The sequence below is a fragment of the Plutella xylostella genome, chromosome 9 (assembly GCF_932276165.1).
Source record: "Plutella xylostella chromosome 9, ilPluXylo3.1, whole genome shotgun sequence".
NCBI classification, from domain to species: Eukaryota; Metazoa; Arthropoda; class Insecta; order Lepidoptera; family Plutellidae; genus Plutella; species Plutella xylostella.
This window is the reverse complement of record NC_063989.1, coordinates 908,270-930,134: the sequence shown is the minus strand read 5'-3', so window position 1 is coordinate 930,134 and position 21,865 is coordinate 908,270. Positions and strand designations below refer to the sequence as shown.

Here is a 21,865-nt window from a genome sequence, read left to right as displayed (position 1 = left end):
GTTTTCACAACTCAGAAGCACAGAGCTTTGGACGGCGAACTTCGTTAACTGACTTTGGTAATAGTGGTACCAGGTAGATTATCAAACATTACTTAGTTGGTACCTATATTACGTTCTATTTCTTATCTTAGAAGACCGGATGGTGTAGTGGTCCTTGACCCCAACTGCTATTATGAGGGTCCCGGTTACAGATACCTAGTTATTTGTTCTCAGGTCTACGATATTAAAGATCTTTTCTTTTGTCTTGTGTGATATCTGTTATCTCCAATGTCTTATCCGCCTGCCAAATCTAAAGATTATGAAAATGACCCACCCTCCAGACCATGAGGAAGCTTTCGTCCTCTTATTACGGCCTGTATGTTTGTTTAAGATTTTATGATAATAATGTACACAAAGTACACATAATGTATTACTATGATACACTCATTGGACAATATTAGTATTAGTAAGTAGTTAATGCTAACCGAAGTATTATGCTAGTGATGTTCGCTCGAGCGTGGTTCCCGACCTCGTTATAATTGTAATGTACTAGTTATACGTTTCACATTCTTGTAACTTATTACAATTATGTATATCTAACATCTCTACTATACTTTTGCCTAAGATCCGTAGGAGAAGTAGATCATTCTGATGATTCACCAAAGTTTCTAAAGTTAAATTGATAGGTTTTCAAAATTTATGGTTTAAATCCTACACAAATTTTATGCTACTATTTTCGACATGGGATAATGTTTATTTAACTATTTAGGTAAATAGCTATGTAATAAAGAAATAACGCCCCTAACTTTATGATATGATATCAGATATAACCACTATTAATTAGAAAACTAGAAAACATACTCAAGAACTGGTAAGTAAGTAGATAATAGGACTGTAATTATGTATGTAATTGCTGCATGGCCCTCCCATCACGATTCGAGTTACCGATTGATTTTAAATCGATGATTACGTTAAATCGATTATAAAGTTATGTTCTACTTATTTAACTATGCCCACAAGTTGTGAATGGGGTCGTGAGATGGTGCTAGATACTTCAAGTAGACTCCATAGCCCATACTGGTTTGTTACATATTTTAATAATGGCTAGTTTGAGACAACTGGGCCATGGTTTAAATTGCTTTTCATAAGTAGGTATATCTATGTATTCTTGTACGAAGAACGACAACGATGCCTTCATACTCTCCGCGTTAAGACTACCTCTGATATTTGATAGGTATTCGCTATTCTGTCATCCATGAAAAATATATTTTCATGGTTCATAGGTGTTAGCTATAGTGGGGTGCATGGAATTAACCAACTAGAGGCCTTTATCATTGTACCTAATAGAGGGGGTTTAATCTATGACTTTTGAAATTATTGTTCAAGTCAAGGTACCTATTGCATATGAGTCCATCTAATCCGATAGCTGCATCCCAAATCAAGTATACATGTAGCTCCATCTTCTTCTTCTTCTTACCGTATCGGTGACAAACACTTATAGACTAGCATTTAGATGTCGCTTGGTGAGGTTTCTCTTGTGCAACCCCGTAACCCTGTAAAGTAAGCACATCTATACCTTCGGACTTGTTGCGATACTTGTGATATTTACCACAAGAATACGAATAACATCAATCATAAAGCAAACTATGTGCCTGGGGTAATTTAAATTAAGAAGGTAAGTATATGAAACGACCTTACATTATTTATCTTAATTAAGTAAATATTTATGTGTGGTGTTAATATGCATTTGTAATTAATTCTACGAATATTTGACCCACTGCCAGTGTTGTTCCAGTGAGAAATGCTCTAGACTCAAGGTCGAAAGTTACGAGAGCGAAAGAACGTTTTATTGTAAAATTCGTAGGATGTGTGTAAATAGCTTTTTGTTGAGCAACTCATTAGGTATTATAAATTAACTAAGTAAAGCACTTAAACTTTATACCTATTTACCTACCCAAGTCTCGTTGAAAACAAGAAGTTATAATAATATCAAAATTAGTTAAAACTATTTTGTAATGGACAGCTTAAATCAGATTTACTACCCAGACAGCAGCAGTAGGCTACCTAGGTACCTACATGTCCGTTCATACTAGAATTATCAAATCATGACAGAATGACCTGGATCGCACAATTTATTTCGTTTCAGCTGATAAAGTAACGTGTACCTATACCTATATAATACATAATCTAAAAAACAATAGGTACTTATGTACTTAGGAAGTAGATGTAAAATTCTAAATTTCTTCGAGTAGAGATTATAAAATATAATTTAAAAGTCAGTAAGCACCTAATCAAAGTTGCAATACCATTTAATCTAAAGGTAGGTGAAAAAAACTAGCCCTAACCATAAACAGTTTAAACTCGAACATAAATATAGTGTGGAGTAATTAATACCAACTGGTGACATAAGTGGATCCCTTGATTTGTTTCGCAATTGTAAACATTACAGCATTAGAAAGTGGCCGACAAATAGGTTCCTGTTGGCATGCCTTAAAAGATGGCGACTGATCGCCATGCGGGCCACGACGCGGCCTTCGTGGGCAGAATTCCATCGTCCATTGCTAATAGGATTCGTTTTGGACGTAATTGATATGAATTACGTGTAATTATTGCCCCTTTGCCACTTTCAGCTGTCAATCGAGGATTGTGCTCTGGTTTAATTGCCTGTCTGTTACCTGATGATGATAAATAAGTAGGTATGTACCGCCGTAGAGTAACCTTCTAGCATGGAAAACAAATCAAATCAAATTCGTTGTTGTACCGTACCTACCTGTTATCAATAGAAGGACCACTTAATAATAATAAAATAATAATAATAACGTTTATTTATGAAAAGTTACAATTGGCCTTATAATATTACATTGTGAAATATTTTATTTGAAATAGGTTTAGTGAGGAAGAAGGACATCGTTATCCAAACTAGGGTAACCTGTATTTTGGGCACAATATCCTGTATCCCCTACTTTTGGGAGTATCAGATTATTATAAGGCTAGTGAGCACTTGTTCCCAGACTAGATCAAATCTGTCTTCTGGGAGAAAGTTAGGTAACTATGGGTAACTATGATGTTTTACACAAATTAATTATGCAGGTACTTATAACAATATTGTAAGATACCGAAACTTATTATTTAAAGACACAGAGAAAGCATGCATTAGAGAAAAATAAAAATAGTTAAGAACAATAGGTATAAAGCAAACGATATGTTGGTGGATCATTATGTGTATAGACATATTAGAGTGTGTGTATGTTATGTGTATGTGTGTGTGTGTGTGTGTGTGTGTGTGTGTGTGTGTGTGTTAAATATTTATTAGAACTAACCTAACCTATCTAATGAATGCAGAGTAGAGTAGAGTAAGGTATATTTTTTACATTAGGTACAGGATTTCATTATCTTTTTTGGATAAGGTCTTCGGTTTCATTATAGTTAAGGGTTAATGTTTTATTCATCATTTCATTACAGAGAGATTACAATATTATGGTGCTATAAGCTTTAACACCTAATAAAATTGCGTGCGGGGACATAAGTATAATATATAGGACTGGAACTCCTATTTTTTATTCTACTTACTTACCTATATGATTGACGAAGAATGTGAGTGGGTAGTTACTAGTTAGTATCTGTATCTGTATGCCTCTATCTAGTAGATACCTCACTTACTTACAGGACCCGGGGACTCCACTGCCGATATTCAATTTCAATAAAATATAATCCTATGAACTTTGACAAGTAGTACTTACCTAATTTTTTTTGTAATTCTGTAATATCCTAATAAAAGTATTATGGTAATATCCAAGGAACGCAAGAACTTCTCAAATGAGAATATCCGTAAGGGTTATCCAAACAAAACAAAACTATAGCAACTAAAATAAAATAAATTAGAAAAACTTTTTTGTATTTATGCCGCGCTTTGTACTCTGCTCTGTGATACTGTGGTGTTTCCGGTTTGACCTCAGAATAAAGACTCTGCGTTTCTCCTAATATTATTACACGCAGTATAATTTTATTAAAATGTCTTTAACTCTGAGTAAATTACAGTCACTCCTTATTTCCGTTTCTATCTTATTAAATAAAAGATTGAGTTCGTTGCCAACGCGCGGCACTCAGAATAATCGCTTCTTTGATGATGTCATTATTAGTCATCTGTGGATAAATGACAATTTTGTTTGACATTTGTTTGTGTCTTGTCCTGTCATGTCAGCAGGATATTTTGTGTAGTTTACGGATTTTCGAGAATTTTGAACAAATTTTCCGATTTTCCTACTTTTAGATTTCATAAAATCCTCCGTAAACAATGGCATACTTAACTCAACCGGACTATGTCACATACGTGTGTTCGTGTGGCCAGCTGAAGCCTATAACAAGTTTATATTTCTGTCGGCACTGCTTGCAGATACGCTGCGGTTTCTGTATTTGTCATGAGGTGAGGCCTTTGGGACTATTCTACTATATATGCACAAACATACCTTATCACATATGAAACCTCCAAATGAGCAATACTTTAAGTTATAGGCTGGGCTTGTCATCTAGCCTTTTGGGCCAACTATTTACAAAAGCTAGGTCAAACTGACACACCTACACTGTACATCTATTGTACCGATTTCTAACAAAACACGCACTTAAATTCACAAAGCTACAATACAATATACTACTACAACTTTCCAGGTGGATTCCCACTACTGTGCAAACTGTTTGGAGAACATGCCGTCATCTGAAGCACGGTTGAAGAAGAACCGATGTAGCAGTTGCTTCGACTGCCCGAGCTGCTTCCACACACTGTCCACTAGGGCTACTTTAGCTCAGCAGCGGCAGTCTCAGGAGGCTGCCGCGGCCGGAGATGCTAAAGTAGAGAACAAAGCCTCTAAGAAGATGTATTACTTGTCGTGCTTCAACTGCAGGTGGACCTCCAGGGATGTCGGTATTCCAGATCAGCCAGTTGGTAAGTTACTTATTAACTTGTAATATCACTAATGGGAATATCTTTTTATGATTTACCAGTATTTTTATTCTTGGGTCTTGGGTGTGAAATGTGACAAAGTCAAAATACAGAAAAATCCTCAAATTAGTCAAAGTCAAAGGTTATGTATCCTTTTATTCCTTTTTATCAACCTCATAGCTTACCTTTGCTACTTATCCAAGGACTACGGAGTAATGCCCTTTCTCATGTTTCATGTGAACTAGAGTGCCACAACTTCAATAATTTTAACTTATCTACACTATTATTGTAAAGGCTCTAAATCTACTAGACAAATTCCAAAACTTTCACTATTACAAGCTAGAATAACCTTTGAGTGCTAATATTAATAGAAAAGAAAACTACTTAATTTACTTCACAGAACACAAATAACAATTTATACAGTGGATATAACTCAACAGGCAGCCTTATCGCTAAAAGCGATCTCTTCCAGGCAACCTTTGGGTGGAGGAATGACTTACCTAAAGATAAATGAGGAAGGTGACCCTATTGTTGTAAACTTTCACAGTTTCAATAACTTTTTATGACAAAAACACTCTCCAAACAACTGCTTATGGTCACTCAAGACTAATAGTCAAGACCGATTGCATATTATAGGGACTACAACAAATAAATAAAAAAAATACTTGTTATTCACATACTTGTCTTTCCCGCAGCGTCAGGCGGGTGGCCGGAGCGCACGCACCCGCACGCGGCGCGGCTGGCGGCGCTGCTCGAGCACTGCCGCGCCATCAGCCAGCTCGAGAAGCAGGACCGCCTCGAGAAGGAGCGGAAGAAGTTCACCATCAGGGGGAAGTACATCACCCTCACTGTGAGTTGAGTACATGTGTCTCTGTTGTGGAGTGTACACTACAAGTCTCATCATTATTGGCCGGAAATAATAGGACTTTCCCAAGCAACACCACAATAGTCTCTAAGAAAATTAGTTGAAGCAATAAACTTATTTGACTTATTTGACTCTCTGTCCTTGCAAGTTTGCCCTATGGGAATTTTGACCTATTGTGTTTTAACAAGTAAGAATTATCAGTGTAGTTACTTACATGCTATAAGCTATCAGAGACAATAGTAGACGCATTGTTAGTGACACCATGCTAAGAAGGCAGAGTATAGATCTTAGCCAGTCGGTTGGGTCCATATAGGCAAGGAACTTCTACTCCACAGGCATAAGGTACAGTTGATATATTTTATCAACCTGGAGTTTTCTTTCATGCATCCCATGCTGTTATTGATAAAATACTGGTACTTAATTTAGTAAGAGGACCTTATCAAATATTTACCTACCTAAATTGCTCTTCCTTAGTCAAACAAACCTTTACTTATTTACTTGCATCTCCCCCAGGACAAGACTGGCCTGACCGGGGCCATGGCGCGCAGCCTGGCGGGCATGCCGGCGGAGGGCGCGCCCGCGGCCGGCTTCCCGCCCAGCGTGGCCGAGGAGGAGGTGGAGGGGCTGCCCGAGGACTTTTATACGAGGGAGGTGGATTTGAAGCAGAGTGAGTGTCTTCTTCTTCTTATTGTGTCGACGACAAACCAACAAATTCGCTACCAGAAGTGGGCCAATGATACTGCACCGCGTACAGAGGTGTAAGGACACACGGGGCATGATGTAAGATGCACCATAGTTTGTGTTGCTTCACACAGTAAGTGTCTGTGGGAGGGTTACTGCGAAGCCTCCACGGGTTTATCAGAGCCTGGCGATAGTTGTACGGTGTATGGGTGTACCATGCAACGACAGTTCATTCCCGAAGATGCGATACATCGGGTCTGTCCTAGGCCAGACCTTCTACCGGTTTTAGTTTGTCAATTCAGTTTCATACCACCAAAAGCTCCCCCACTCAGCACATGCCACCCCGCAGTAACGAGCATGCCGCAGCGGCTGGCGTCCCCCGAGTGGCAGCCCGTGCTGGTCTCCCGGCTCCAGCCGCTGCCTCGAGCGCTGAGCGTCAAGCGGAGTCAGCGCTGCCGCCAGTGCGACCACAACTTGACGAAACCAGAGTATAACCCGGGGTCCATCAAGTTCAAGATCGAGCTTTTGGCGCTGTGAGTATTTTTTTTTAGACCTACTACCTCTATACTGGCAATCGCCGTGTGCACTATTCTCTTTCTCACTCAAACCATAGTAAAGTTTTTTTTCTTATATCGTCGGTTGATAGGAAAAAGACACTAAAGGCTAACGGTCTTATTCATAAAAAAACCTTAAAGTAGGTTTACTGAGCTCAATAGTTACGGAACACATTAAGCCTATTTGAGGTTTCGTAAAAATCTCTATTCATAATAGTTCCGTAAACCTTCAATAACTAAAGTGATGCTAATAGATTTCACAGACCAAACATTTTGACATTTACCCTATTAAGTTGCCGGTCCGACGAAACCATAAACAAAAATAGCGAAAACTTTCATTCATTTATCAATCTCTATTATCTATGTTAGCCACGGCGCGGCACTTAAAAAAGTTTACGTTGGCTTAAAGGCGCAGTTGGCCAAGCCAAAACCCACAAAAAAAATAATTAAATTTTTACGTTACCATGGCAACTTATTTTCAGCAAATATTAACTCACAACAAATGTCAAATCGTCAATAAAGCAGAACAGCTGTTGACCGGCCGCCATGTTTTTGTACAAGAGGAGGTTTACGGAAGGTGTATAGTAGGGTCCAGCCAACTTTAGCATATCAAGGTTTTACGAATCAGTTGGAGAGTTCTTTAGCGCTATTGATCGTTTATGAATAAAGTTTTTTTGACATTTGCTTATAGCAGGCCTATAGGTCTCCCGTAACTTTTTATGAATAAGACCGTAATTTTTCAATAGCCAGATAAAAGTTTTGCTGGGAAATAATTTTGATGCTGTTGCGTCTCAATGTTTGTCAATGTTTGTATTACCCAGATAACATTTATCTGAATATTGAAAAATCTGCCTTAGTGAGTTTTTCCTGTCAACCGACGATATAAGAAAAAAAACTTGACTCATTCTATTCTATTCTATTCTATTCTCTGTGGGGGTGTAAGTACCTGCACCTGGCTCTCTCGAATGGAACCTTTGTGCATATCCCCAAGGTCTAAACTGCCTTCCTAAGCTTGGACCATTTCCCCACCACGCTGGTCCACTGCGGGTTGGTGGGTTCACATATCTAGATTTGCTAGATCTAGATATGCAGGTTTCCTCACGATGTTTTCCTTCACCGTAAGAGCGATGGTATACATTGTACTTAAGTTAAAAGAACTCATTGGTACATGTCAGCGCCGGGATCGAACCCGCATCTCTGGCGTGAGAAGCGGGCGCTTACCCGACTGAGCTACCACCGCTGTAACTTGACTCATACTTATTTGATTTCAATATAATTATTTAATATACACAAACTGAGTGGATTGTATGATTCATTGTCTTCGTCCAATCGAAACAATCCTCTTCAAAATGTGCCGAACACAATTTTCCCAAGTAACATTTCATTCGAGCTTAGGTTGTAAGAAATGCCTTTAGGTTTTATAAGGGTCGTGAAAAGGTTAATGCTTTGCTATCTGGTCATATTGAGTACTTGAGAATGATTAATAAGTCCTAAAACTAATTGTTTATTAATACAACCTTGGAGCTGCTGATAAGAGTTTAAATTAACGTTATTTTAACTTGTATTTCAAGAGCATATAGTTCTAGGATCTTATAGTTGTCGTAGACTCCTGATTATGTTCTAGAAAAGCTAGCATTATGCTAAAGTGAGAGCTTAAGGTTAAATTTTCAGCCTTGATAAAACTATTAAGTTATGGTATGTTGAAATCACCTATAAGTAATATTTAAAACCTATCTTAAACCTTTAGGCTGATGAGAGTTGTCTAGGCAAACAAATTAGGACTACATGGTGAAAACCAAAAGCATTAAGTCAGTGGCTATGAGCTAAAGGCATGATTTAAGTCCTTCAAGAATATTTTAAAGCTTTAAAGGCATCTTCAAAATATGTTTAATGCTTTTTGGTAATTTCCTAACGTCCGCCATATTTTTTCACTTAAATAAAAAAAAACATTACAAAAAAGATACATTTTAATTAATTAGGGCAAAATTCAGTAGCGTGTGCTCTACCATTCCAAATATATGTGTTTTTATAAAAACAGTACTTTTATTTATAATATAACTTTCCACCAAACATAAAATTTTATCTATTTATTTTAATTAAAATATCTTCAAATTTATTATTTACAGAAGGCCCGTCACGTATACAGAACTATTATCCTAAAGTATCACAATGAAGTGCTAGTCGCACAAGGTTTTCATATTTCCTGACTTCAGCCTAACTACTTACTTATTATTTTGTATGAATACAATCTTACAAGTTAGCCATTTTGAATCTTGGAAAGTGTCAGGTAATAGCGCCATTATTATTATATAGCATTGATTTTCTGTGCAAAAATCTTACACAGAAACATTTTAAAACCCAAAAGTCCTGGAAAGGCATTATAGAGTTACATCCACGACTAATTTAGAACTTAAAAGCTGTCTTCCAAGTTAGATTAAAGTTAAATTAAGGTTGTGAAGGTTATATTTAGGTTCTGTGTTATTAGTTCAAAAGGTTCTGGGTTTGAGCTATAGGTTTTGCTGTAGCTCTCAGAAAGGTTCTAAAACGTGGGCCCTTTTTGCACTCAGGAGGTTAATATAAGGTTAATATAAGGTTATTGAGCCTTCTAAGACTTACGAGTAGATTTCCATACAAAGGTTCTAGAACCTTTTCAAAACCTTTCTAAAACCAAAAATGTTACTTGGGTTTGTATGTTTCTTTGGTTCCCAATTTGTGCGACCGGTAATCTCTATCCATTTTCTTGATATTTTTTTTTCTGTCGGAAACCTATGAAGCAGAGATAAATGGATGAGCATGAGCATTATAATAAATAAATAAATATATTATACAGAAGAAATCACACATAGAAGAAAAAACGAAACGAACGTTTCCTCACAATGAGAGGCACCTCATTTGAAAGAGGAGAATGACTTCTACAAAATACAATCTTCACAAAAACCGAATTCGTGCGCCCCATTTGTAAACCCAACCCGAGTCCGTTACAATTTCTAGTATTTTCTTTGCATACTATAATATTTGTGGGTAAAATAAATTTTCAATAACTTGCAACACCATGTGATTTGTTATGATATGGTACCTCGTAATTTTTACTTAAAACTGATACTAAAAGACCTTACAGTATTAAAATTAGTATCGTTTTATATTAAAATCGAGCCAATAGATAGTACTATGATGAATGTAAGCTTGTTAAACTTGATAGTATCTACTTACATGTGAAAATATATCTCATCCATCATTCCATCGTGTTTTCGTTCAATATGCTCTATACAACCGAACAAAATCCACCCACCCATGTCACACACTCGTTAAGTGATGATAATAGTCTAATAAACTTAATAAACACCCACAAATCACTAGCAAATCAAAAATAAATAGCATTTAGAAAATTTTGTTGTAACTGTCAGCCTTTGTTTGGCAAAGATTTTTCATTTGTTTCATTGTTTGGCAAAGAGAACTGACGTAAACAGGCGCCACAGCAAAAAGGACAAAAAACATTTACAGCTTAACGTTTCTTTCTTACGCTTAATGTAGCTAAGCGTCTCTTTTTCGCAATGTCAGAACTGTCACGATTATACCCCTGTGCTGTGTATTTTGTTTTTAAGAACCGACGAAAAAAAGTGTGGTGGTAGTTGTTAGTTTAACGTGTCTGTATGTGTGTAGCGTAGATCCTAATCGGCTGAACCGAATTTCGTTTATTTTTTTAGGGTCTTACTCTAAGGGCGTCTTGCACAACAAAGTTAAATAAAATTAAATAGTTTGTCTCTTGCTCTGACAGTATAATGTCAGAGCAAGAGGTCATAGATTTAATTTTATTTAACTTTGTTGTGCAAGACGCCCTAAGTATTCTTAGCCATAAAACTTGAACTCTGTTATATAGCTGAACACAAAAGAGTAGAGATTAATGTTTTTGGAACTAAACAGATTTAAACCTGGCAATAAAAAAAAACTTGTGATTTGTGGTCTGTTTCTATGGTTTGAACATGGTTTGAATGTCAAACTCGCCCTGCTCCTGTATAAACAAATCGAATTTTGCTTAATTTTGGAGTTTTGTGGATTGTTGAGTTTGTTCACGAGGTGAAAATTAATAAAACCATTCGCAGCGAAGCTAGACAGATGATTTACAGCGTTTACCTACGATGTTTGGCGGAGAATGAGGCTGGAGAAGTATAAGTCAATATATACGATGTTTATGAAAGAGCAGCGTTTTATACTGGTGAGTAGGTACTTAATTTCTAACCATTAACATACATTGCTTATATTTCTTGTAAAAATGTACTATTTTGATGTAATAGAATGCCTTTCAATGCGTATTTATTATTCTTATAGAGGTTAGCATTGAGTATGAATGGTCTGGAGACGAAATAGGCAGACGTTCCCCTCTGGCGGGGTGGTAGGCCAGAAAGGCCCACCGATTTATAAAAACTAGTTGCAGTCTCAATTTTCACTCAATCAATCTAGTTGGCAAAGCGTTCGTTTCATAGAAAATGATTTGTTTACATACTAAAATGACAGCTTCAATTCATAGAATATTCGGATTCCGGATTTGATCACAGATTTGGTCATGGTTTATTGTTATTAGCTGTTTCCTAGCAACCAATGTCAAAAAATGCAATAGTGATGTACCGGTATGTAGATATGTAGGTATTAATCGACAAAAAAGGTCATAGTTGGGAAGCGTCCGTAGTCGAATTGCCTTCAGTAATCGTAACTGATCACTGAGGTTAAGCAACAACTGACACGGTCAGCCAGGTACAGCATGAGTTACCGATTTCAAATGGTTCTTTTCTGGACGCTTCCGTGCTTCGGACGGGACGTTAAGCCGTGGGTCCCGGTTGCTGCTTCGGCAGCAGTCGTTAAGCCTGGCATTCAAAAACGGCGATACGGCTCGCGACCTTTCACGTCAGTATAAATGTACAGCGAAAAGCGGGTGACTTCGTTTATTAATCATTCCTAATTAAATTTAACTATACCTAATTAATTTGAAATTAGTATTTCCAACCCATGTTCTCGAATTCATAGATAACACTTATCGATAATTGTTACATCCATTGGCAAGAAAAATGAAGACACTTTGTTCATTATTAAATGTCACTTCACGTAACCCTTATTGCTGGGAATTAAAACTCATAATGATATGTCCCATGAGACATAATCATGGTAAACGGTAAAATTTCCCCCCGCAAAAATTGGCAGACTTTTTTGTATAAAGAAAGATCGCTATGACGCTTCCCGAGGGTACACCCGAGTCCGCGTTGTTCTATGGAGGTTAGAAAATACTAGTGTCAAACGTTACATGACATCAGGGTCTGGATGCTAATGTTGTTAAAACATCAGGTCTAGATACTTTTTTACTAACCCCCGACTCAAAAAGGGTATCGATAAGTTTTTCAGCTGTAGGTGTCTATGTGTGTCGGTCTCTCCGTGTTAAAGTACTTACCTATTGTAAAAATATGTATGTAATGCCGAGTTGCAGAAAGGGACTTTAAGCTAATGTCGACATTAAATCTATGTCTGTCTCTTTCTGTCCGTATACTGTCAAAGCAAGGCAACAATACATTTAATGCCGACATTAACTTAAAGATCCTTTCTGCAATTCAGTGTAAGAGTCGGTATAAATTCCCCAGACATAATAATTTGCAAGTCACTGCTTTTCTGACCAATTACATAATTTGTTGCAGGAAAATCGGTAAACACAGTTTTAGAAGAATTGCCGGGGCACATTTGAACTTTTTCCTGAGCAAGAAAAAACTGTAATAAAATATCGATGTTTGATACAATCACTTTTCTCATATAGTAATTACATAATGGGATAACCAACACGTGTTTCAGTGCAAAAAAACATTATGAAATACACAATGAAATAAAAGTTACAGTTGATTTGATTTAATGAAATTCTTTCAAGACTGCCCCCCTCTCCCCTACTAATTTCTTCTCTTAACAAAAAGTGGCATTTTATAATTAGTAAATATTTGAAACATTTCTCGTTTTGATTTTTTCTGCTAAAGTATCGTGATACTTTTATCCGTTTTCTATACTATAATAGTGTGGCCACTTTCTTAGATTGCCACGCCCTCAATTATTCTCTACTCTTTTATGTTCAGCTATACATTGTTATGGTACAGGCGTAAAATATTTTATTTTATGTCGTCCGTAGTTAACTCTTGCGTGTTGTAGGTACTTGGCTCGAAACTGAAAGACTAATTGGAAGCTATCTAGTAGACTGTTGTTTCAAATGAGTAAATGCCTAATTAGTTATCTATCTACATATTCTACAGTTTGTATAGGTGTGTATTGCCTAACTGGCTATGATGTTATATTGTTTGCCTCAAAAGGTGCCGATGAATGATTTTCCTGCAAAATTTTCTCATGGATAATTGAGTTCAATGAAGTCATAACTTACCTTCACAAAGCATTCATTAAAACATGAAAATCTATTGATTAACTAACCACAAACTGGTGGGAATAGCTTTGGGAAGTACGTACACTTCTTATTAACTATGTAGGTAGTAGAGTTGCCAAACTTTCAATTATAAACTTCTCAATTTCCCATTTGCAGTTACAAACGAGAATTTATGCTCATGTAAACTTACAATGTATAGGTAATTAAATACAATACCTACTTGTGAGTTGTGAGAAATTTGTTTGCTAGTAGGTACCTTATTAACCACCAGTATACAATGTACCTAAGTACTCATATTTCATGCCTGCTTCACAACGTTTGAACAATGGCTTATCGTTAATATGGTTTCAGTATTTTTTAATAGATAGTTTAGGTACTATTTTGTTCTTGTGGCCGACGGCTGATGTCTATGAAAATGTTACAATTTAAGCAATAACATCACAATCAACCACGTATCTTTTCAACCACATATTCTTCCTCCACCAGCTACCACGTGCCAGAAGTAAAGATAATCTCGTGCTCTCCGCTCAAGCCGGGCGGCTCTGGCTCGCTACTCCTCAAGCTGTGCAACCCCACGCCGCACGAGCTCGCGCTGCGCCTGCTGCCACATGACTATGGAACTGAAGTGGAGGAATGTGCAGAGGAAGAAGAAGGGGAGGAGAAGGTAAGTGTGGATAAAGTCCTCACTTTAGTTACTTCGTGTTGTAAGAAGGAATCATGAAGACGTGACCTAAGTTTTGCATCGCACTCACTCACATCGTGCGGCCTCAAGTGCGAGCGCGACGGAGAACTTTTGTTACGTTTTAAATGCGCCCCGTACTAGCCCTTTATGTGTCTAAAGTGAGGCAAGTCGTTACTTTTGTAGAAAGGATTTGGAAGGTTCTCGAGAACTGGAGTGTTCTTAAGCTGTGGTTACATAGCGTGGTTACATGAAAGGAAAAGATAATCTCGTGTGACCCGCTGAAGCCGGCGCCACTGGCTCGCTACTCCTCAAGCTGTGCAACCCCACGCCGCACGAGCTCGCGCTGCGCCTGCTGCCACATGATTATGGAACTGAAGTGGAGGAATGTGCAGAGGAAGAAGAAGGAGACGAGAAGGTAAATGGTAATCACTTTTGTAACCGGAAGATGGAAAAGAAAACACAAGAGCTTCAGTAAGGTTAGTCGCCGTGGTTTAAGGATTGGCCGGACCCATATGAGGTAATACCTTGAGGAGGCTTCTTCCTCCACCGGAGGAATGCAGGGAGAGGGGGAGAAGATAAATGTGGCTGAAGTGACGTAGTTACTTTGTGTAGAAAGGATTGGGAGGGTTCTCGAGAACTGGGGTGTTCTTATGCTGCGGTTACATAGCATGGTTACATAAGTAAAGATAATCTCGTGCGACCCGCTCAAGCCGGGCGGCTCTGGCTCCCTACTCCTGAAGCTGTGCAACCCCACGCCGCACGAGCTCGCGCTGCGCCTGCTGCCACATGACTGTGGAGCGGAGGTGGAGGAGAGGGAGGGGGAAGGGGAGGAGAAGGTAAGGCCGAGTTTTTTGATCCGTAGTCAACTTCAACCATTAGTCAAGTCACTTGTCAAACATGACAGCTGGTTCTACCTTTTTTGGTCTAAGATTTATTTGCCGAATGTCATATTGCATAGTAACGTTTGGTCAAAATCTCGTTTCGCCGAAAATCGTATGGCATAAATCTCTTTTAGTAAAAAGTTATTTCGCATAACCTTGTTTAGCATAATAATGGTATGGCCAAATCTTGAATAGCCTAATAATGCTATGGCATAGGTAATACAAAGTAATAATATTCGTTTGGCTTTAAATTTGATGGAGCGTCACCCTACATAGCGCAAACTGGTGCCTTGTATTGTGGCCGCTTGGTGGGAAACGCTCCGCTCCGCTTCGCTGCGCTCCGCTTTGCTTTTGACGAACATGTGCACCTAACACGCTCCTCCTCGCTTTGCTCGTCGTCGCACCTATCTTTAGGTTTCAATCCCATGGGGTTTAATGGCGTTTGTAATAACTATAAAATATTGGTCATTCACTTTCGACATTTTGATCATTCAATAACGAAATTTTCGAGATGTAGGAGAAAAATACCACAATTTGTACATTTACAACATACTTAATATAGTATTTATTAAGATTATATTAGGAGAAACAAGATTATACCAATACGAACAATTTGAGCAAACGAGACTTAGGTGTTTCAAGTTTGTGCCAAAAGAGTTTTAGACGAAACGAGTCTTATTTTATTTTATTGGAAAAGGTGTAATAACAGCCAATAGATTACCATATTACATAAAATTCAGCACTATAAAAACATTTTAAATCTATTGCCCTATTGATAATTACACACAACATTTACATTAACACTAGCTTAAATAAAACTTAACTTAATTAAGCTAAAAATATAACTATTCATGCATTATTTATTTTATGACATAATTATAATTATAAATTAATGAATTAATTCAATTAAGTACATGCTAAAATTTTAAAAACATTTCATAACAACTTAATTAAATCATTCTTAAAACATGTTATGGAAGTATTAAAAATATCTACATTGGCGCATATTCCGTTATATGTATTGCACATTCTATTTATAGGATTATTGTATGATACATTATTATTAACAGGTGGCACATGAAACAGCTTAGGGAATCGTACTGATCTAGCAGGAACCTTAAATTGTATTAATTCTAGTAATTGAGCTCCGAATGATCCATTGGCAACTTTGAATAATGTTGTTAAATCTGATACACATCTACGCTTCTCGAGACTCAACATATTAAACCTTTGCAATCGATCACAGTAGTTTGGTATTTTACGCCTTAGACCAAGTCTTGATACTAGTGCTCTCATAAATCTTCGCTGAATGGATTCGATCTGGTCTATATGGACCTGATAAATCGGAAACCAAACAGAACAGCAGTATTCCAGAATTGTCCTTACTATAGAATTATATAATATTATAAGTGACTCTGTTCTTTTAAATGGTTTTGAAAGACGTAGTATAAAAGATAACATCCTATTTGCTTTCGAACACATGTAGTCATAGTGTGCTCTGAAAGACAATCCAGCATCGAACAGAACGCCCAAATCCTTTACCACATTTACCCGTTTTATATCTATATTTTGAAGTTGATATGTATATTTGATTGGATTCCTAGCCTTTGTGAAGGTAATGATTAGGCATTTTTCATTGTTTATATCATTAACCACACACCATCTCAGTATAGTATTAATATCTTTTTGGAGAATTTCACAATCATCTATGTCGTTTATAGGACGGTATATCTTCACGTCATCTGCATATGCTAAGCAGTTGCTGTCAAACCTATAGGGCAGATCGTTTATAAATAACAAAAAAAGCAGTGGTCCTAAATTGGAACCCTGAGGAACGCCAGATTCTGCTATAAACGGAACTGAGTCAAATCCATTCAAACAAACCAACTGAGTTCTATTCATTAGGTAAGAAGTTATCCATCGGTGTAGATTTCCGTGAATTCCTAGGTGGTATGCTTTTGATAACAGTACTGAGTGATTGACCCGGTCGAATGCCTTAGCAAAGTCTGTATATATAGATCTTATGCCACATAAGTTTTGGCGAAGTGATGATTCTACCAAAAATTTTTAGACCTTACGAGTTATGCGAAACGAGTTTAGGGCAATAAAGATTAGGCGAGATGAGGGGAACCCATGACAGCTGCATACGAATTTTGTGGGATTTTAACAATGACAAAGGAATAAAGAGAGGACATGGCATATCCACGAAAAAAATGCGCTTACCTAAACTTTGGTGTCAATTAAAATGGCGGCGGTTTTCTTGAAAAATGTAAACAAACAAATTGTTTGACAGCTGAAGTACCTTGTGTTTGGATGTCAATCAACATGGCGACCGGTCGCAATGTTGTAATTTTAGGCAAAGACAAAACTACTGTTGTCCTTTTTTACGTACGATAACACTAATAAGTTAAAAAGAGACGACGATATATTTTTAAATACCGATTTTTATGCCAGGTCCTCTCTTTATTCTTTTGTCATTGGATTTTAACTAATGGTAGCCATTTTTGACCAATGGTTGAGTTAACTAGGTATCAAAAAACTGGCCCTGTGTTTAAATTGAGGAGGAGGAGGACCTACTTATTTCGTTTTGTAAGAAGGAATGGTAAGGTTTTCGAAAATTGAGGTGTTTTATGCTGTGGTTATATATGTGATTATCATAGAGCATTTCCTTACAGGTTGATAATGCAGGGCAAATTAATTAAATTGCTACGTTTCAGAGCCCCAAAAATATACGGTGAAAATAAGTTAGTGGGGTCACTGATTCGTCTGCACTTCTGTTACAAAGTTGCTTTGGTTATAATATTTCGTTGTTAATGTTAATAAAAAACTGTTGGTTGCTTATTTACTTATGATATAAAATACCACCACTCAACAATAACCGCAACCTGTTTGCTGCATTGCATTAGAGACTATTTATTACAGCAGCAGCATTAACTGTGCCACCATACATCTAAACCCCCATTCTCAACTACCAGGAGCCCAAGCCAAAGAAGGAGGTCTCCAAGCGGCCGGTGCTGCCGTCCTACTCGCACCTGTCGCCGCTGGACGTGTCTCTCTCGCTTGCACAGAGGGACGACGCGGCGGAATATGATGATGATGCGCAGGCTGCGCAGCCGCAACATGAGTGAGTTTTAGTGTTCTCTGTCTAATGAAGTCTTATTTTTCTTCTCATAATATGTATAAACGTTAAACTTAAAGTATGAAATGAAAGTACTGGATTGATAGGTTTTTGTTACTCTTTGGCGCAGAACAGCTGGAGCAATTTTGAGGAAATTTTGTGCTGAGGAAGCTTGATAATCAAGACACTCTGGGTTGACATATCTATAACCCTACTTATAACCCTAAATTCCCACGGCAATTGCACTTATTTTGGTTTAAAGCGATCATGTCCCTATTATGTTATACAGATTCGTGCAATAAATTATCGTCAGACGCAACGGTAGATACGTCGATATTATTTGGTTTCAATTGACTGCCAATTTATTCTTGCTAATTCATTCAGAACTTCCACTTATGGACATAAATATTTGCCCTTTTCCTAACACCCTGCTTAAGTACCTACCTATATGTCTGTCTGCAGGATCGTGATGTGGCGCAAGTCCAACAAGATGGCGCTCCGGCTGAACGTGTCTCTGTCCGAGGACGCGCCCGCCGACCGCTGCGCCGTCGCATTCACGCTCGAGTACTCTTACAGGTATGGAGCTACATCTTTAACATATCAACTGCAATCAAAAAGCGATCACTGCAGCTAGATGTCAAGAAAACCATACCTACTTAGGAATGCCAGATCTTTTCGACCAAGGCTTTCTTCATTCAACCACATCCGTAGACTAAAAGAACCGTTTTAGAATGTTGGCGAGGATCGTGGGTTTGATTCCCGATCGAGACATATATTTGCTATCGGGTCTTCACCCGCTATTACATTAGGCCTAAACCGGACTCGGGTGTACCTAAACACTAGTAGGTGCAGCAACGTACGTCACTCGGGGAGGCTCCTTTGGTGCACCGCAAACTTTGCCTACCCGCAAGGGAGTACAGTAACTACAAAGCGTTTGTGTGGCTGTAAACTAATATATCTACACTATATTTACAGAAACACGCTCCCTCCCAGCGCGGCGGCGCCCCGACAGCCGCAGGACCACACGCTGCGCACCACCGTGCTGCTTGACCTCGGTAAACTGACGGTCTAAACTCGTTAACTAAACCAGTCATCATCGTCATCAGCTTGTACACTGCTGGAGAACGTATGTAAGGAATTAGCAAGGGAAAATATACATGGCGATAGAAAACTCCTTTATGGCGAAAAAGGTAAAGGCAAACTAGATGAGAGTGAAATAATTGAGGATCGTAGATAAGTGCCTAAAATTTTAATATTCTGTACTTATGTATTGTAAAAAAAATTGTATTAGCTGCTAACTTTAAGATTATGTAACCAGCTTAACTATGTAAATGAAAACTACACATTATAAATCAAGTATTTTTGGCTGCAGTTGTGTACGTATTCCGTAACATATTATGTAACTTTTAGGGATTTGTGATGATAACCTCATTATTGTAACTTTACCTGATAAGGTGAGATTAACTCATTTGGTATTATTATTTCACTTAATAAATGAGATTTTATTCTCAGTCAAGCATAATATTGAATAACAAAATAAGTTTCGTATGAGGATACCTATGTTTGTGAGCCCACTCACACTTTAATTTAAAAGTAAAATGATATTGAGATATACCTAGTATATAATCATAGACTAATGATTAATCTAAGCTTTATTATTTATTTTGTACTTTGAGCTATAATCAATAAATTATTTTTTGCAGCTGCTATTGGGTTTAAATGTAATCACATTATAATAAAAAGAATTGTAAAAACCTCATCACTTTTAAAATATTATATTTCTTAACAAAACCATTAGATCTCCATTTCATAAAATAATGTGCATAATGTTTATGTATCACAGGCTAGAGGTGCATAAAACTTAAATCTTCTTTTTTATATTTACATCTTTACATAGGTCTTATACAGTGCAAAAATCAGTCAATATAATTTAACACTTAAATAAGCCAAAAACATTCAACTATTCCAGACAGTCTTCCACAATTACCAACTTTATGTAAAAAAAAATTTACACTGTGCAGTCTCTCTCTACTTGAGCCTTAGCAGAGTATATGACGTCATTGATGCCCACTCCATCATAACTACAGCCTACCAGAGATAGTGGCAAGTTGTGCTGCTTTATGTACTTCCTTATATATTCCACCCTGTCATAGTGTCCTATCACATACTGAGGAATGCACTTCTCCAATATATTGACATGGCTAACAGTAGGTTCCATAGTTATTTTCAATATGGATCTCACTTCCTTCATAGCTATTGCCAGTAGTTGGTCTTTTGTGATATTATCACCAAATCTTTCCTTGAACCATCTTCCACCAAGCATCACTGTGAGAACTGTGCCTTTCTGTTCAGGATTACAGCAGGAGTCAAACACTACTCCCAGTATAGGAGAGTTCTCTTTAGGTGGCACTAGGAAACCAAATGCAGGAGCGATGAGGGTTTCCTGGCTGTCAAAGAATAAGTTGACTATGCCAACATTCACAAATGGGATCTGTTCCAGCTGTTCACTGAGGTGAGGGTGCTGCCTCGCCACCAGCTTGGCCAGGGCATGGGCTGGGATTGCAGAGTAAACATGTTTCAAATCCAAGATTTCTCCCTTTTTATTTCTGAGCAGCACGGAGCTTGAGTCAACAAATTCAATTTCTTCAATCTTTGAGTTACTGTGCACTTCTACATTATTGTTTACTAAATGCTCTTTCAGCGTTTCAGGTAAAGTCTCTAGCCCTCCCTGCAGTGTGTACACACTCCACCTTTCTTCCTGTGATTTGAGGGCCAGCTCACTCAGTGCCTGCTCATTCTCTGGCTGCGGCTTGAACATATTCTTCACTACTCCCTTCAGTACACCACCATGAGTCTGCTCATACTCAAACAGTGTCTTCATCAGAAACTTGACACTGATCTCCTTGGCATCACCTGCACAAATTCCACAGATCATGGGCGAGACGGCATAGTCAGCCAGCTCCTGTCCAAATCTCCTAGAGACAAAGTTGTATATGGAGTCGTCCTTGAGCTCGAGGCCCGGCTGGGTGAGGTCGTGCAGCGCGGCGAGGATCAGCGGCTTGGAGAAGGGCTTGGTCTTGGTGAAGATCTGTGAGAAGCGCGAGGGCAGCGTGTGCAGCGTGTGGCCGACGCACACCATGCGCGTGGTGGCGGCGGGGTGGCTCGGCAGCACCGCGCTCACGTGCTCGCTCAGACCCAGCTCCTGGATCATGTTCAGGGTGTTCAACCCGTACGGTCCCTTCGGCCGGATCGTGCGCGGCCCCTGCTCGAAGATGTAGTCGTTGGTCCGGATAGATCTGATCCAGCCGCCGTAGAAGTCGCTCGCTTCGAACAGCGCCAGTTTCATGTGGGCATTCACGCAGTTCTTCAACAAATAGTAACCTGTAGATAGGCCGCCTAACCCTCCTCCTAGTATAGCTGCCATTGTGATGATACGTATAGTTTCTTCCTTGGAAATTTGAATTTACATGCCGAATTACTCAAACGATTTGTTAGATAGACTTCTTTAATTTATGTGTATTATTAGAATAATTTAAATTGGGCAACAACACTGCAACAAGAATGATTTTTAGATCAAAATAATCTCCAGCTGCAACCGGGCTGTCAAACTGACAATAACAACACGAACTAACACAGATTGAGATCCACACTCAACTTACAAGGGTCAAGTATTTTGGCAAGTGCAAGAAATTTACATTATCTCACAGATTAAAATTTAGATTTTACAGCTACTGTAGCTGTCAAAACAAAAACTTTTTTTTTCTTGAAT

At 38.1% G+C, this 21,865-nt stretch overlaps 2 protein-coding genes across 2 annotated transcripts; one reads left to right on the top strand and one right to left on the bottom strand.

Moving 5' to 3' along the window:
* Positions 1–4,166: 4,166 nt before the first annotated feature.
* On the top strand, positions 4,167–19,602 carry LOC105383090 (dynactin subunit 4). Its single transcript, XM_038106017.2, has 9 exons — positions 4,167–4,402; positions 4,645–4,918; positions 5,611–5,765; positions 6,294–6,447; positions 6,811–6,994; positions 13,902–14,079; positions 17,954–18,102; positions 18,559–18,672; positions 19,072–19,602. Exons 1-9 carry the CDS (start codon positions 4,274–4,276, stop codon positions 19,166–19,168), a joined length of 1,434 nt encoding a protein of 477 aa, XP_037961945.2. The 5' UTR covers positions 4,167–4,273; the 3' UTR covers positions 19,169–19,602.
* A 253-nt stretch (positions 19,603–19,855) lies between these two features.
* Positions 19,856–21,683, bottom strand: LOC105388907 (protoporphyrinogen oxidase). Its single transcript, XM_011559943.3, has one exon. It carries the CDS (start codon positions 21,518–21,520, stop codon positions 20,105–20,107), a length of 1,416 nt encoding a protein of 471 aa, XP_011558245.3. The 5' UTR covers positions 21,521–21,683; the 3' UTR covers positions 19,856–20,104.
* Positions 21,684–21,865: the final 182 nt, after the last annotated feature.

Bases quoted from the DNA above. Each gene is read 5' to 3' on its own strand.
- LOC105383090 (XM_038106017.2), top strand. From the start codon at position 4,274: ATGGCATACTTAACTCAACCGGACTATGTCACATACGTGTGTTCGTGT. The intron at 14,080-17,953 runs GTAAGTGTGGAT...CTCAACTACCAG, and splicing joins AAGAAGAAGGGGAGGAGAAG to GAGCCCAAGCCAAAGAAGGA. The intron at 18,103-18,558 runs GTGAGTTTTAGT...GTCTGTCTGCAG, and splicing joins GCTGCGCAGCCGCAACATGA to GATCGTGATGTGGCGCAAGT.
- LOC105388907 (XM_011559943.3), bottom strand. From the start codon at position 21,520: ATGGCAGCTATACTAGGAGGAGGGTTAGGCGGCCTATCTACAGGTTAC.